The 17,206-nt window shown below is 55.0% G+C and overlaps 1 protein-coding gene across 1 annotated transcript in view; it reads right to left on the bottom strand.

Moving 5' to 3' along the window:
- Positions 1-697: 697 nt before the first annotated feature.
- Positions 698-17,206, bottom strand: part of SH3BP4 (SH3 domain binding protein 4) — an 82,723-nt gene continuing 66,214 nt past the window's right edge. The window contains exons 4-6 of the mRNA XM_032857546.1: positions 11,052-13,408; positions 3,438-3,626; positions 698-2,706 (exon numbers count right to left, since the gene is read on the bottom strand). Coding sequence (XP_032713437.1) covers positions 2,482-2,706; positions 3,438-3,626; positions 11,052-13,408 — 2,771 coding nt within the window. The 3' untranslated portion in view covers positions 698-2,481. The remainder of the gene's footprint in view (positions 2,707-3,437; positions 3,627-11,051; positions 13,409-17,206) is intronic.

Below are 17,206 nucleotides of genomic sequence, written 5' to 3'. Positions count from 1 at the left end.
TGGCAGTAGAAATGCAGGGGAGACTATAGGGTGCTGGGATCTGGTGACCACTCGTGGGGAAGGCTGCCAGACCAGGTGACAGAGGGCAGGGGGAGCTTGGTGATCACAAGCGATTTGGCTCCTGCCCCATGTGACATGACTGTATGACAGTTAAGGGAGGACGGAGGCAGGAATTTATTATGGACAAAATTGTCTTCTTCTCGAGAAAAAAAACTTTTTTTTTTAACCAAATCCTTTTCCTGAATATTTGGTCTTTAAAAACACCTGCCAACGCCATAATTTTATATGCAAATGACTATTACTTTGAATATCAGAATTAACATTAATAATGAACTGGAGATTTTTTTTTCTTTTTAATTTTAAGTAGGGTCTATGCCCAGCAGGGAGCCCAATGCCGGGCCTGAACTCATGACTGTGAGATAGATCTAGACCTGAGCTAAAGTCAAGAGTTGGATGCTTAACTGACTGAGTCACCCAGGCATCTGGAGAACTAGAGATTTTAACCAAGCTTCTTGGACCAGACTACAGAATATTCGGTAAAAATATAAAAGTCATCTGCTGAACCAACGGTCATACTGTCCTCGAGGGACGGCTCTTTGGGAAGGAGCCGTTATGCACAGATGCTTTCACAAGGCTTTATTGTTTTATTTAAAGTTTGGTTGTGTACAGAAAAACACACACGCACACACACAATAGGTTAAAATATCCAAATAAAATTTACTGCAACTTTTGTAGAATTTAATTTTTGTGCTACAAGACATGTTGCATAGGAAACTATTTAAAGCCCCTGAGGAAAAATATCCACGGTTTAAGGTGCGACTGGTTTTGCTTCTTCTTTGGGGAGAAGGCGAGAGATACCTCTCAAAGAATGATGGTGGAAGAGAGAAGCGGAGTTTACGGTGACTTCGTGGGATGACTGGGGAATCGCGTGTCCTGGTTCTTGCAGCATAAAAAAACATATTGTTTTTCTGTGTGTTCCTAGCCAGCTGATCTTCAGAATCTGAATCAGCAGATACGTAAGAATGTTTCAGCCCAATAGGGATCACCCACTGATTACACTAGGTAATTAGCATAACACATCTCAAGACAGCAGATTTAGGGAATGAGGTCCAGGAATCCCAAGTGGCCCACCATCATGCCACACAAGCAGGCTGCGTGTCCTAGCACATACCCGGAATCTTCCCTCTCGATCTGCCAGGTAGTTCCTCCGTCCTGCCCCGTGCCCCCCTCCCAAGCTGCCACCACCACAGCAGGATGACGGAGCCCAGCACCGTGTGCCCACGCACAAGCACACTGATCGGCAACGGTAAAGGGCATCAGTGCAACGCTCTTGAGTCCCTGACTTTCGGTGGGAAACAGTTTCCTTTCCGGAAAACGTTCATCCTGCTCAGAGCCTATTAATCTTTCTCTTGGACAGAAAAAAGACGGTGTCCCCTATGTTATTTCCTAGGCCACAGGGGTGTGCCAGGAAGGAACAGGGGCTGACTTTGTAATGAATGAAGTGGAGCTGGCTAGTGGCAGCCGGCCCCTCTGTGCACACACTGGCGCAGGGCTCCCCTCCCCCGCCCCCAAGGAGAAACAGGACAGCGGTGGCTGATGGCTGCGGGGCCCAACGGCTGTGGGAACCGCCGCACGGCAAATGGCACCATTCTCTTGAATGACTGCACGCAGGTGGGGGCCAGGACGAACACCAGCTCCCAGCTGCCTTCTCATCTCATGGGCACCTGCTGGCTCAGGTCCCACTAAAGCTCGAAGAAGGTCTACTGATCATTTACTATAACACGAGGCAAAGGGACAGAAGAGAATCAAGTCGAGAGGGGACAGCAGGACCTAGGACACTCTTGGAAAGGATGGGCAAGCGCCGGACTCATCAACTGAAAACCACGTTCCTATTTGATTTACCCTTTTTTATAGGTAGAGAGCAAAAGGGGTCCAACACTTGAACAAGCGTCTCTCCGCGTGCTAAATGTTGAAACGCAAAGTGTGGCTGGGAATCACAAATGCCCCCAGTGACCTTTAAATACATATATACATCTGTGACATAATTTAAAAAGGTCTTTAGAGAACATAAAAACCTCAACAGCATCCTCTCCTATTAAGGTGTACTTTTTTTTTTTAAAACCTTTATGGTCCTTTAAAAAAATGAGATACCACCTTTCTCAACTGCTTCCCCCGAAACTTTAAAAAAAGGAGTTTCCAATTTAAATTTACACCTAACAAGTAGAAAGCTATGTGATTGGCAATGACCTGCAGTAGAAATTCCCTTCAGGCCCCCCCACCCGGCCCCCACCAGCGATGGAGGAGGGCGGTGGAGCACTGCCGTGTGCTTGGTCCTTGGGTGTGGGCCCAGCCTTAGAGGGACCCCAGATGCGTCTGAGCCGCTGGCCCTTCCTCCCTCCCCAGCTCCACGTGATGGCGTGGGCATCCCGGACAGACCGACGGTGCAGGGCCCAGAGCAGCGGTGGGTGTGAGGGAACCCACTCAAATCACAAAGTCATCGTGGTCCACGGGACTGAAGGCAGCTGCTCTCAGAATGTCCAGGGAGTTCACCAGAATCAGAGTTCCGGTGAGGTGTTTCCAGCGCTTCGTGATGGGGTTTTTCATCTTGTCCAGACCTATGTGGAGCTCCTGGATGACATCCCGGTAGCTGTCCCCAATCTGGTGGCTCCAGGTTAATAAAAAGTCATAGGCGGGTTTCCACATGGCCTGAATGGGGGAGTCGTCCAAGATAAAAGAAGGGAGGGGGGAGAGAAGATGGGTGGATAGTAAGAGATTTGACCCTATTCTTCAATCCTATTATTTCATTCTATTATTATTCGATCCTATTATGCAGTTCCTTTGCTCATTATTTATTCTTCCCCCTGGAGCGAGAGACAAACCCAGAGAAACAGGAGGAACAGACCCTGTCCAGAGCCAGCACATTTCTGAGGGAAGGTGTTTTGTGCAAGAGCAGGTACGTAGCAAAGGGCATCTGAGGAGGCAGGAAGGACTCTCTCCTTGAATCCCTGCAGCACTTTCCGGGTGGGCCATTTCTTTAGAAACTCACTGCGTGAATAAAGGACACCCTTGTTCTGGGATTTCCTCCTTCCTACGTCTCCTGGCCTGAACCCACTTTCCAAAAGCTTAAAGCAACCTCCGCCACCAAGTGAGACTACAAAGAACCTCTGAGCAGGAACCCAAGTTTCACAACATACCAGGTGTTTAGCCAACACAGACCTGGCCAGAGACCGGGCAGAAGTGGCCACAAAGGCCTCCGTTCATGCGCTGCTCCGTCTGACGGAAGGTCCCTGAAGATCAGGACACGCAGCCAAGTCCAGGGAAGGAGGACGCTCACCCCGCTCAGGGAGAGCCTCCCCGTCTCACGTCCACCCACTCGTCCCCATCCACATGCTGTCCAGCAGACAGAGCTATGAGTGCATCTCCTCGCCCAGGCTCACCTCGCTATCCACGACCCCGTTCCTGTCCCGGTGCGGAGACTCGTACGCGTCCATCTGCTGCTTGGACACCTTGGCGAGCTTCTCAGCCAGCTCCCTCCAGCGCTGCGCCACCTCGACCGCCGTGGTCAGGAGCACGAAGTCCTGGATAAGTCTGACCACCAGGCCCTGGCAGTCCATTTTCAGTAAGGCCTGCGGAGGAAGGGGCAGGGCACGGGGCAGGTCAGAGGGCAGGCTCCGGTTTCACGTGGGGGCAATGGGCTCTTTCTCCCGAAGGTTCTAGGACCTAGAAAGTGCCCCCTGAACTCCAGCATGGCCGACACCCACAGGGTGGAAGGAAAGCAGTGAGTTTTGCAGGGTGGACTGGGCTTGCCAGCACTCTCCCTGCAAAGTCACATCCGCCTGGAGACTCAGACTGTGTTCGGAAACACGGTCTTTGTGGCTGCCACTTGTTAACACGGTCGCGGTGGATTAGGGCAGCCCTCGCCCAATGACTGGTTGTCTTTATAAGGAGAGAGACAGAGACGTGTAAGGATGGAGGACTGTTGGAGCAACTGGGAGCCAGAAGCGAGGCCTGGACCAGACAGTCCCTCTGAGCTCCAGGAGGAAGCAGGCCTGCCAACACCCTGAGCACCGGGAGAGAACACGCCTCTGTTGTCCTGGGCCACCCTGTCTGTACCACGTTGTCTCAGCAGCCCCAGGATGCTGACCCATGGGGCGAGGGCGGATGCGGGCTACACGACCGTTTCCGCTCCCTCAGAGGAGCTGGACGTGGTGATGCTTCACTGAGATGGACCGGACACCTGGGGCTCAGGGAACTGGACCAGGAGCTAGGCTGGGGGGACGTGCTGCGGGCACCGGCTGGACACAGACATCTGGACTGTCAGGTTTTAGGGCAAAGTGAAGACCCCAGGGGGAAGGGTGGGAGGAAGGTGAGGAGAATGGAGAGGCCGGAGGCTGAAGCCAAGGGACCACCATCAGAACACTTTCTGCAATCAATAGGATTGCTCCCTTTGCCAAAGCTGAAAGAACTTTCTAGTGTGTCTTCAGGACAGGAGTCACCAACTGTGGAGAGAATCCGGAGGGAAACAAACAAATGCCCGCCACCCTGGGAAGGAAGGAGGCAAGGGGACGGAGCCCGGCCCAAATCCCCACCGGGCCCCAAGCTTCCCCCCACGAAAGGGGCTGGATCATGCAAGCTTCCAATGCAGAGCTCAACAGTCCAATGTCTTCCGCGAGACCCCGGGCAGGGGTCTTAAAGAAACAAAACCAAATCAGCCAGCACAAACCAGCAGGCCCCCGGGTCCGCCCACCGTGAGGTGCAGAAGGGCCTCAGAGGCCCCCGGAGACAGTTTCCCGGGCCCTCGGACAGGTGAGCCTCAGCCTGGAGAGGCTAGAAGCAGAACAAGTCACCTGGTGTTCTTTCTGTCCTTCTGGGCTCTGTCTGGGGACCTGCTGTTGTCGCTCCAAGACTCCAAGAGCACATGCTGGGAACAGTGAGTCCAGCAGCCCCTTCCTGACTGAGCCGGACACACAGCTCCTGTGAGAACTTTGTCCACTGTTCTGCGAAGATGGCGGGCGGCCCTGACTGAGCGCAGCTACCGTCTGCCGGGTCCCTGACAGAGACGGAGTATCCCCATCTATGTTTCATGTTGATCCTGGGGGAGCTTATTAGCAAGATGGGAGGAATGGTGACTTTTCTGGCAATGCATTCTTGCCGAATGCATGAGCCGCAAGCCCCAGCCCGGCAACCTCTGCAGTTTGCAGCAGGGGTGATGGGTCCCTCTGGTGGCGGCTAGCTGGAACTGCGGTGGGCCGGGAGGGGGCGTGGTCCTGTTTGGGTTGGTTCTGTTGTGTTCTGGAATAAGCCAAGCGGACCGAGCTCCTAGCTCCTACGGTGAGCCGGGCAGGGTCTCATCCACTCCTCAGAACCCCTGTGAGGCAGGCGCCGGGCTCACCCCAGTTTGCAGACAAAGCCGAGGGAGCGACGGAGAGGCCCGACACCTGCAGGTGGCCTGTCCAGGGTCCCTGAGGGGACAGAGGTGGAGGCAGGCCTTTGCCCAAATTCTGCGGGCACTCACTCACTCCTCGACGTCAGGGACGGAACCAAAGAAAACACGGGTCTAGACTATGTGACTTCTCAACTCTATGTATTTCAGAAAAGGGTCCCTTTTTTCTGAATTTTGAGGCATTCAAGTGATGTTTAAAAAGAAAAATCGATGTTTAGCAGATCCGTGCTTCAGAGAATCTAAACACACGCACGTCCCCGTGTGTGGCAGGGGGACGTGCAATACCCTGGTCGACTCTGGATTTCAACTGTTGCCACGTGGTGAGGCTGGAGCCCCGAGGGCGCTGAGGCAGGCGGGTCCCCTCCCCGACAGAGCAGACGGTCAGTCTCTCCGCGTCTGCACTCAGCTTTTGCCCGTGGCTTCCCAGCTCTGGAGGCGGCCTCCTTTTCTAGGAAACAGAACGCACCAGAGTCACGCTTCCTACTGGGGTCGCCCCTGGCGGGAGTGATGACAATGGCTCTGTCCCTGGGCCACAGGCGAGGACCAGGGCTCCACTGTGAGGAGCAGGATGTACGCGGAAGGAGGCGCCTTCGTTTACTAATTTCAGCTCTGCTCACACCTGGATGACCCGGCACGGGTTTCCACGGCCCCAGAGCAGCCACACCACCACCCAGGGGGCATTTAGGCATTTTTTTAAGGGCATACTGTGGGTGCGGCCGGGTCCTAGCAGTGGCAAGCTTCCAGCAGGAGGCTTGAGCTCCTTCCCCTGTAGCTTCCTCTTTAATTTTCACACACACACAAATGCCCACAGGTAATCCCAGAAAATCCCATTCGAAACGAGGCTGACCCTGGCAGCAATCCGACGGAGTGAACGGGAATTTGAGCCAGGTGACCAAACCTGTTCGACCCAGCACTAGACAGGGCAGAGGTTTCGGCTCTGCGGGCCCTGCAGTCTCTGTCACAAGCCCCTGCATCGGCCGGTGTGGGGTTGAAGCAGCACAGACGGTGTGGGAAGCAGCAGGCATGGCTCAGTCCGGTGTGACCTCACGTACGAAAGCAGGTGGCCAGGAGCCAGTCTGCCAGGCCCCGTTTTAGGAATTACTCTTATGAAAAGACAATGAGGTATCCTTTCAGTTTTGCTGTACGGTCATCCCACCCATGCTTCTGTTCCCAAGACATGCAAACATGAGAAGAACCCCAGGAACCCCCTACAGGCGCAGTGGTTAGCTAACTGCCCTCTTTCGGGGGGGATCAGGGGCTTTTCGCCTGACTCTCGGAGAATCACTCCAGACCGTCCTCTCCAGCCCCACCCCACCCCCCAAAATCTCCCAGTGCACCCCTCATTTCCATCAGCTTGGGCTTTATTCCGCTCCTGGAAACAGCTGCCCTTCACTTGATGTGTGTCCTAGAGGAACCTTCTCTTTCTCAGAGAACCTTCTCCAAAAAGTCCGCCCCTGGACTCAGATGCCCAGCGGCTCCAGCCCCAGCCCTGAGTGCCGGCCATTGCCCCCTCAGCAGACCTGCCCACGCCCCTGACTTCTCCCTCCCCGCCCTCGCCAACGCCCATCCCTCCCCACCCAGCCCGCCTTTCAGTGCCGTCATAGTTACCGGTACAAACACACACAAGCACATGTTTGGCACCAGACGCAGCAGAAGACTCGGTCAAGAACGTCACCGTGCCAAGAGCAAAGAACAGGCTCTGCTTTCTCCCTTTCGTGAAGAAAACAAAAGTCCCAACGGGGAGCCCAAGGTTGGCAAATGGGAGGAGGGGTCTCGGGACAGTCCATCGCCACAGTAACAGCACCTGCCACCCACTTCCTGTCACTCCCAGCTGTGTACTCCCCAGCGACAAAACCATTTTCCATTCAAGACCAAACAAATTCTGGGATGAGCCAAGACAGCTGTGCAAACACAGGCCCCTGAAGCTCTTAAGGTCCACACCACCGGGCCCGCGGGCAAGGAAACACCGCTTCTCACCAATGGCGCCGTGAAAGAGTGGCCATGGGCCCCGGGGCCGACCTGCATGGGAGCGGGGAAAGCGCACACTGCAGCCAGAAACGGAAGGCCTGATTGCAGGAGGGGCCCCTCTGATGGCTGCGAAGGTGAGGAGCGGACTGGAGGCGGAGCGGCCCAGGCAATCTCCACACCAACCCGGAAGGGCGGCCCCGCCCGGCAGTCCTCGGATCTGAATGCACCTCTCACCGCTGATAGAAAGGAGCTGCCCATTCGTCTCCAGAACACATGAAGATCTAGAAACGAGTATCTAGAAAATGGGGTCCTCCGCCCCCAGGCACCCTCCTGATGTTCTGCAGGAATGACATTTGGAGCGGGGTTCCCGGCGGGATGGGCAGCTGCTTCTGAGGGGCTCAGGGGCTGTGGGGTGTGGCGCGAAGGGACACGCCTGGATCCAACTTGGCTCCCCTTCTCTTCTCCCACTGTACCCCTCTCTGTGCCTACAGAGCAAAGCTCGAGCGTGATCCGGTGCAAGTGGCCCCACACCCCACGTACCATCCCTCCGGGATCACTGTGTGGTCTCTGGTCTGCCCCCTTCTCTGCTCTCCGGGACCCTGGTCCTGCTCATACTGTGCCTTCAACCTGGCGGCCCCCCGCCTCGGCGAGTGGGCTTCTGCACCAGTACAAGCCCCCACCCTCGGGCCTGCTCACCTTTCCCTGGTCTACACAGGGGGCTCTCGGCAAACGTGTCCTGTCCTCATGCTCATCACTCCACGCCTCGCTCACGTCAAGGACCTGTGCCCTTGGAAAGCCCAGCAGCCAGCATCGCCCCTGCGCACATAGGAGGCAGCTGGGAAACACTTGCACCGCTGTCTGTGGCGGCTCCTCCTTGCTCTGTGTCAGAAGCTTCCACCCTGTACCTTCCACTTGGTGATCCTTGAGGACCCCTTCCTAACCTCTCCCCAACCCACCACCACAAGTCCTACCGGCAGAGGTCCCTAGGGGCTCTGTCCACCCTGGCTACTTGCCTCGTTCAGTGCCAATCTTGCCCACTCCCTGCAGCAGCCCCGCATCGCCCCTTCCCTCCCCACCGCATTCAGTCCGGCCTGGGGGGCCCGGTCGGCGGGGTGGCCGTCCTCTGGCACGGATGGTCGCGGCTTCCACCACAAGGTAAGGGGAGGGGGCTGGGGCGGCATTCCCTGGCGGTGGTTGCACAGTCTGGGTGGGAAAGGGCAGGTAGGGGCACACCGGGAAGTCCATGGGCTTCTGCAAGACGCCCCTCAAAGCCATGCAACGATGGCAGGAGGGAAGGCCCCTGGAGAACCAGAGCAGAAGCACGGTCTGACCATAGGACGTGGCTCGGGTTCTCGGGGCCTGATGGGCAGGCGTTCATGCTTTAATTCCTGTAATGTCCGAGTCTTTCCTTTGCCTTTCTCTTGCGGCGTTTATATCTGATGAGGTCAAGAGCAAGAACACAAACTCGAGGCAGCAAGGCCATCTGGGACTGGGGAAAGCACCATGCAGACAGTGATCTGGGCCGATGAAGCAGGGCACGGAAAAGGTCTGAGGGCACGACCTGTGGGCTGGCACTGGGGGATGTGAAGAGCCTCTGTCCAGGGTCCGTGGGGCAGAGTTCCAGGCTAAGGGAGCAGCGTGGGCACAGGCCTGACCCCCCTCGGATGGCGGGAGGACAGAACGATGTTCTCTCTTCCCATATCCCTGCAAACCTACAATCCCAAACCTTCACCCCTTCCCATGGGTTCACTGTTTCTAGACCAGGGAGTCCCATCTGAACAGAAAACCGTGCCACCACATGAGGGGCCGTGACAGCTGCAGGGCTGGCGGACCCCCCGAGGCTGCGGGAAGCCACCGTTTAGAGACTCAAGCGTGGCAAGAAATGGAACCCGGCTTCCAGCGACCCCTGAAACACACGGGGACATATCAGCTTGTGATTTCTAGACGTTCAGCCAACATTCTAATCTACCTGCTCTCAGGATGGTGACGGATTTAGTCCAGAGACGAACGAGGGAAAAACACTGCAAACCTCCGAGCAGACCCGATTAGGCCCGGGAGAGACCCCCATGCCTCAGGACAGGAACCCAGGGATGGCCCCCAAAACATGTGCTGTCAGAGAAGGCCCCCACATGGAAGAGAAAGAGCCACCACTTAAGTCTGGAAAGACCTGAAAGGAGATGAGGGAACGTGGGTAAGCAAAGGGCCTCCCTTGTCATCACTCCTCCCCAGCTGGGAAGGGCTGCTCCCACTGTCCCCTTCCCCAGCTCCGGCCACTGGAGGTGAGGGCGTCTTAGGCTGTAATGAAGGAGCCACCAGTGTTGTTTACGTTCATGAAAGCACCCGATTTTATAATCTACAGTGCACCGCAGTTCAAGGGCCTGGAGAGGGATGTGCATCCCTGTCCACTAAGCCCGGTCCATCCAAGGGGACACCAGCCTTGCTGGGTTTGCCACAGCTGGGGGGCCAGCTAGGGGAGGGGCCTCCTGCAGGGAGCGGGTGGGGATGCAGCCCCGCCTCTCCCCAGCCAGCAGGGGACTGTATCCCTTCTGGCTCCTGGCTCCCAGGGCAGCTGAGAGCTGCATGTGCCACGGACGGACCTCAGTGGCATGCTGATGTCAACACGGGCATGCTCAGACACACGCATACCTGGCTCATCCGTTCCCACAGCTGCTCTCGCCACATGGCGGTTGGGAGAGTACAGGTGGCAGAAATTCTGAGGTGCTGAGACTCACCTCTTACAAAAGTCAGGAGGCAAAAAGAGTGTGTGGAGCCTGGGGGAGCAAGGAAGGAACGCCAATGACCAAATCACAAGGGTTTCTACGGGAAGAAGCCCAGGGACAGGTTGGGAAGATGGGGAAGGAGACAGAGGATGCTTCTGCCATGGAAACAACGTCCACCAGATGCAAGGTGGGATGCCAAGAGGGTACTGTCAAGCTTCTGCAGGTCAGTGTTCTATGACAGGCCACGAGAAGCAGACAGTTGGGAGAGGGTGGCAGAGCCCAGGCCGTGGGAGGCCGTGGGGGACTCGAGCGAATACTTTCCCCGTTGGCTAGAGGCTTGGGCGTGTCCTGTGGTATGACACCAACCTTGCCCTCTCCTAGTCTCAGGATTACAATTCCCAGCTGTGCCGGAGAAACAGAGGCCGTCCTGAATCCCAACTCACACACACAAAAAGGAAGCAGAGAAAGAAACGTGGAAACCTCGAGGGTAGGGAAACGCCTATCAAAGTAAAGCTAAACTTTGGGGTGGCAGTTCTGAAAACGCAAGAGTCCTAGATCCTGGTGGGAATCTGATGAAACACGGATCTTCTCCCAAGACATCAAAACAGAGGCAAACTGGAGTGAGAGTCTCCCCGTGCCCCCCACTCCCACCGGGCCCTGAGGGGTCCATCAGAGACCTCAAGGAGCTCGCGAATCCAGCAGAAAGCCACCTGAACGGTGCTCTCCGTGGTGGCTCTTCAGCTGTCTGGGGCTCCCCAAATGCCCTCCAGGTGCACGTGCACACTTAAGCCCTGTGCGTTCCAGAGAGCGAAGACGCGCCCGGACGCTGGCCCAGTGATTCACCAAACCCACGCCCCAGTGTGCAGGGAGAGGTGCTGAGAGCGGACTGTCAGGCCCCAGGCTCCCCACTGAGCACTCACCATCATGAGCTCCTTCTGGAAGGATTTGCGGTCTTTGTTCTCCGTGTTGTTACAGTCCTCCTTCAGCTTCTCCAGAACCGATGCCACGCGCTCGGGCTCGCTGTCCAGCTCCGCGCGGCAGAAGAAGGTGAGCGGCAGGTTCCCGTAGCCCAGGGCGTCGGCGAAGGAGCGCCAGCTGCTGACGTTCTCCATAAGCAGGGTCCTGACGGAGGCGTAGATGTAGGTGAGGAACTTACAGGGCCGCAGGATCTGCTCCAGCAGCACCGACGTGCTCAGCTCGGGCCCCGAGAGGAGGCTCGGCCTGGCCCTGCCCACCACCAGCACGTTCTTGGCGTGCACCAGGCCAACCTTGCCCTGGTGATAGCCGATGTACCACTCCTTGGTCCACAGCTGCCCCTTTAGCCGGATCTTCTCCTCGCTGAGCAGGGCGATGGTGTCACCCTTCTTGTACTCCAGCAGGTAGTGGTTCTTGCTCTGCCGCACCACGGTCTTGAGCAGTTTGCCGAACTTGAGGCTGGACACCGGGCGGTCCTGAAACGTTGGGTATTTGGTGGTGGCGGCAAACGGGGACAAGATGATTTTCCCGACCTCGTTCTTCTTGAGGAACCGCCTCTGCCCGGACGGCTTGATGGCACTTTTAGGGGGTGGCTGGGGGGTCTGGACGCAAAACTGGGTCAGGATGGCCTCCTGGTCGCCTTTCACCTGGACCCGCAGGGTGAAGTCGGACAGCTCGCCGGCATTCTGGCAGGTGACGGGGAAGATGAGGCGGCTCACCTTGCCCAGCTTCATCTGGAATCCCCTGACCACTCTGGCCTGCTCACTGCCCTTGACCTCGTAATTGGTCATGTTGGAAAACATGCAGACGTGAAGGTCCTGGGGCCTGGACAGGACGAACTGGTGTTTACCCCAGAGCTGCAGGGCCACGGGGGCAGGGCAGGGGGCCTGGCGGGTGACCTCACTGACCATCAGCGTCTTTGGGGCACAGTCATGCCCAAAAAGGGTCACCACGGTCTTGAAGGATGGGTGAATGTGTTTGGGGCCATAGAGCCCCACGGTGATCTTTTTATTGATGAAGTCCCACACCGTGGAAGGGTAGAGAATGTTTGGGCCGTGGGCCACGATGGCCAGGTACATGCAGGGCTCCAGGTTGTCCAGCTGGACCTGGACCGTGTCCCCGTAGCTGTAGGTGAGGGGGATGGGGACATAGGGCCCTTCCTTCAAGTCGCTCCGCAGGCACTGGAGTCCCACCGTGCTTTTGCTGAAAATGTCGTTTTTCACCTCGGCCGACACTTTCATCTCCAGGATGATGTGGGTTCTCACCTCCAGGGTGCTCAGCTTCACCTCCAGCACCGGGCTGACGCTGCTGCACCGGTCACTGTTGAGCTCCAGCGGGGGGTCCAGTAGCGCTTTCATGGCGATCTGCTGCGTCTCGCCAGGGGCCACGTGGCCTTCGGGCACGTGGATGCTGATGTTGGTGTCGGGCAGCTGCACAGCGCCCCCGGAGCTGTCCAGCTTGCAGGCGATGCTCGTCTCCAGCACCTGGGTCTGGCCCCAGCCGGGGCTCTGGCCCAGCAAGTCCAGATCGTGGCAGGAGCGGGCCAGCTTCCGGTGGCTCAGCCAGGCGGCTCGGAAGTCCTCTCTGCTCTGGAACTGCTCTGGGGCCGGGGACTTCAGGCCCGTGAAGAACCCCGCTGAGTCAGGGGCATCCGACTTGGCCTGCAGGACTGACAGCTCCGAGAGGCTGTAGGAGCGCTTGCTCCTGAAGAACGGGTTGTCCTGCTTGCCGGGCGCCTCTGCCTGGACGCGGTTCGCGGCCAGCAGCTCGTCGAAGATGTTCCCGGTGCTGTTGGTGGTGGCGGAGCTGGACTCCGTGAACGAGGATGCTCCTGGATCAAAAAGCAGCAGATCCACGGTGCTTCTGGGGGTCAGTCCGTCCACACTGGGTGTTGCTGGCACATTCCCGTTCAGAAACGGGTTTGTCTGGACCCCGTTCCAGAAAGGGTTATTACTATAGGTTTTGCTGGACCCCTTGTCATCCGTCCACCCCCCGAGCAGGTCTAGCTCCTTGGCCACCTCATCTGGGCTGTCTGGAAGATTGTCGATCACCCCGCTGTCGCTCAGAGTGGAGTTCCGGTAGTTTAGGGGCTGCACGTAGGAGGACGGGATGTAGCCCATCTCCGTGGTGTTGTGAGCATACCACCATTCCCCGCCGGACGTGTCCAGGACGTAAAGGTGGTCCCCTTTGGAGAACTTCAGCGTTGTGAAGTTGGTGGGGCAGTAGTCCTTGATTGCGATGACTTCCTTTGCGTTTCCAAAAGGTGTGGGATTGTCTACTAGCAAGGCACTGGGAGAAGGCACTGCGTAAAACACAAAGAGACAGGTGGTGAGGGCGAGGCCCACGGGTGTGCAGGGCACTGAGCAGGGTGACCCACTGTCTGTGGCCGGGGATGAGCAATGAAGAGCTTCCAAAGCAGCTCTCAGTGTTTGTGAGCGGGTGACACTCTCTGCCTTCAACATAGAACATGTGAGCAGGGTGGGAGAAGGTTCCTTGACAAGCTGAACCCATCTCCACCAAACTAAGCCTTTTGAGGCCAGCCTCTTTCACAGTCTCCTTTAAATGATGATTCAGAATGACAACTTGGAAACCACCTCTCCTACATAACCTGGAAAAACAACGGTTTTATGTCTCATGGCAGTCACGTTATTTCTGAACCAAAGCTGAAGTCTGAAAAACCCCGACACTTAGAACAGTGACTCGAGCTAATTTCTGGTTCACACCATTCAACTACACAGGTTACGGAGGTCAACAGCAGTCGGAGTGGCCAAAGTCAGTCATCTCAACCAGGGGTGTGTGTCTTTGAACACTAAGGGATAATCAAATACTGAAGCGTTTTCTTTCCCTCTCATACACGACAGACTATATCCAGAGGCTGCGGAAAGTTCCATCGGAGAGGACTAAGTCCCCACCCCAAGTGTGCCTTGTGTCACAGAGGTTGTTAATATTCTGGGGTCCTGTAACTAACAACTGGAAGACAGGCCCACGTGTTTAGTGGAAGTACCCCCGCATCGTCTCTAACACACGATTAAGTCAACACAAGCTCTGGTCTATCAAACGGGCCCTCCAGAACACCTTCGGCCGGTTTCCTTTTCCTTTGAAAACAAATAATGAAAACTGAGTTGAATTTCCTTAGCCAAGTTTTGGAAAATAAAGCAGGAAGTTCCTATTTCCATGAACCAGGTTAGAGGGTTATCTAGAGGGATATCACCTGGGCGGTGAAGGCCGTCACCTCCCACCCTCCGTGTGTAGTGCTGGCAGGGAATCTGGCCCTGGGCTCACTGCGCCTCCGCTGTAATCCAGGCCTTGAGAAGCCGTGTGGCCTCAGGAACTAAGATTCTTCCCTCATTGGACTCTGCTGAAAATAAGGTTTTCTGATAGCGTCCTTAGCATAAAGATGCTTAGCCCCAGGTAAGGACCCACAAAGGGTTATTACATTCAAGTGGACCTATCTACCCCCCTCCTAATTTTATTTTCTCCATGGCACTTCTCATTAAACGATACATCATATACATACATTTTTTTCTGTGGGGAGGACTATGTTGCCCCATTAGGATGGAAGCTCCCTTAGGGTCTGTTTTGCTCACAGTGGTAATCCTGGAAGACAGCCTGTCACATAGCAGGTGTTCAACAAATATTCTTGGGATGAATGTTCATCTCGCAGGCACGTGACAGAGAGCCTTTATCCATGTTAAGGGGCCAAGGTGTTCTCCTTGGGTGTGCCCCAAACAGAAATCGCTTACAGTGAAGGGAGGGGAGTGAATAAAACAGCTAAGAAAAAGAGAATGCCTTTGAGGGAGAGGTGGCAGGACAGGGGATGGGTCAGGCTGGGTCAGGGGACAAAAGGATCTTTCTCCGTTTGTTTTCCAGACACCGTCTCCAGTAATATAAACCACTTTTTGTTTCTTTGACACATCTAATGAAAATGTCACATAAAAATTAAAACCAAATGAAAATCAGAGAGCTTGCCAGCTATTAAAATCTTGTTAGACTCCCTCAGAAGTTATATCCCTATTATGTTCCCCGCAACAGTTCCCTTAGAGTGATATTTTAAAATTAAAACCCAAAAGCTATTAAGCAGGCTTTGTATATAAGCCTAAGAAAATGTATCAGTGTAAATTATCACTTTAGTTTCACCAGACTGAAGAATAAAAATGGGCTCACTTAAAATTCCAAGCACTCTCCTTAGCAAAGAAGCAGTAACACATTTCACTCAAGGATCCGGCTCACCCAGTGGGACATGGTGCTCCTCCCTGCTGGGCCGCTCGGAGGAGGAGGACTCTGGTGTGAGCTCCTCCATCAGTCACCTGTCACAGGGCACCCGGGGACACCAGGTGGGCATCCACCCAATCAAATGCAGAAGAATCCTTATCAAATCCCATCTTAATGAATTCTGAGGAGCACTGTCCAGATTCACAGCTATCCTTGATTTTAATTAAAAAAAAAAAAAAAAATCCCTGTGTGTCACAAACCACTGAGTCCCACAGTTTTTACCCCGTTGCCTCAGTTCTGGTGCAGGTGGAACACTAATGAGGGGGTGGAAGGCTTCACAGCGGGTAGTTTGGCTGGAACAAATCCCCACCTTGAAGCCTGTTGTCCATCGGGCAGAGCTGCCTTGGGAAGTGGGTCCAGCGGCTCTGTGGGCATCACGCCCTCGGCTAACCAGCCAAGCTGGCATCCCGGGCTGTCTCATTTGTCTTTTCCCCATAACCGTGGTGTTCTGTTAGGTCCCTAACACCTCTCAGGTCATCGTCATTGTTTAAAAAATTCAGCTCTCCCATTTCAAGACCCCAGCCCAAATCCCACAAACGATGCTCCCCGTTTCCAGCTTTAAGCACGATTAGCTGGGCTATCAAGTAAGAAGACGATGCCCTTTACCAGCCTGTGAAAAACGAAGGGTCCCATTATTCATGGCAATTCCTGGAAACAGTGCCGCTCTTATTAATAAAAATCTCCTGACCTCCTTTGCCAGTCCGTTCATGTGAAGAACATTAAATGCAATGCCCAGGGCTCCAAGCATAAAGCACAGACCAGAAGAGGAAGAAGTTGAGGATACAGTGAAGGGAGAAGCGATTAGGAAGAGACAAATGGGGAGCATATGGTTTTTAGGACAACAGGGAAGAGGGCCACAGTGTTAGCGGGGAGACAGCAGTTTGGTTCAAGGACTATTCATTAAGCACTAGGGGCTAAAGCTATGAAGGCCAAGAGCAGCTCCCACAGCTCAGCTCGTACTCTGGATAGCCCAGTGGGTAACGAATATGCTGTGGAGAACGCTGTAGGGAAGCTGCTGGACGGAAGCACCTACTAAGTTCAGAGGGGACTTCTGGGAAGAAAACGACCCACGAGTACCCATCATCCACCTCACAGATCCAGCTGTACGTGGCTGTTAAGAGAAAACAGGAGGCTCACGGTGATTCACCCCTGGGGCCACCTCTACAGCCAGGATCGGCCAACAAAGGCCCCTTTGCTGTTTTTGTCAATAAAGTTTTATTGCAACACAGCCGTGTCCACTGCTTACTGTCTTCTCTGACTGCTCTCGAGCTGCAACAGCAGAGGAATAGCTGTGGTGGCACCCTTGGGGCCTGCAAGGACTATAGTATGTCGTGGGTGACCCTCATGGGGGGCTTGCTGACCCCAGTCCCAGACCACCTTTTCCTCTGTAGCAGCTCTGAATATTTCCTTGGCTGGCCACACTCTGTCCTTCCCCTGAGTATCCTGAGCACCCAGCTCCCTACCTTAATGTTACCAAAACTCTCAAAAAGAGAAAACACAAACACATTCTGTATGAAGAAGTTGCATTACCAAGGGCAACATTCAAAACCTCCCAACACACCAAAAAACCCCCAGGACAAGTGGTTATTGTTCTAGGGCTGGATTTATGGTCGGTGAAGTTTAGAGAGCTAAAGTTTAACTGGGAACTTGGCAGCCTTTAAGGCAGAGAAGTCCTTGGGTCTCTGAGCACCTGCAAATCCTGATCTACTTCCCCTAGCCACAGTTTTGTCCCCACGAGCTCACCTTTTTTTTTTTTTTTTAAGATTTTTATTTATTTATTTGACAGAGATCACAAGTAGGCAGAGAGAGGCAGGCGGGGCGGTGGGGT

This window comes from Lontra canadensis, unplaced genomic scaffold, assembly GCF_010015895.1.
Source record: "Lontra canadensis isolate GAN:19392208 unplaced genomic scaffold, GSC_riverotter_1.0 scaffold13, whole genome shotgun sequence".
Lineage (NCBI taxonomy): Eukaryota > Metazoa > Chordata > Mammalia > Carnivora > Mustelidae > Lontra > Lontra canadensis.
The sequence above is the reverse complement of the archived record's forward strand: the minus strand, read 5'-3'. Positions and strand labels throughout refer to the sequence as shown.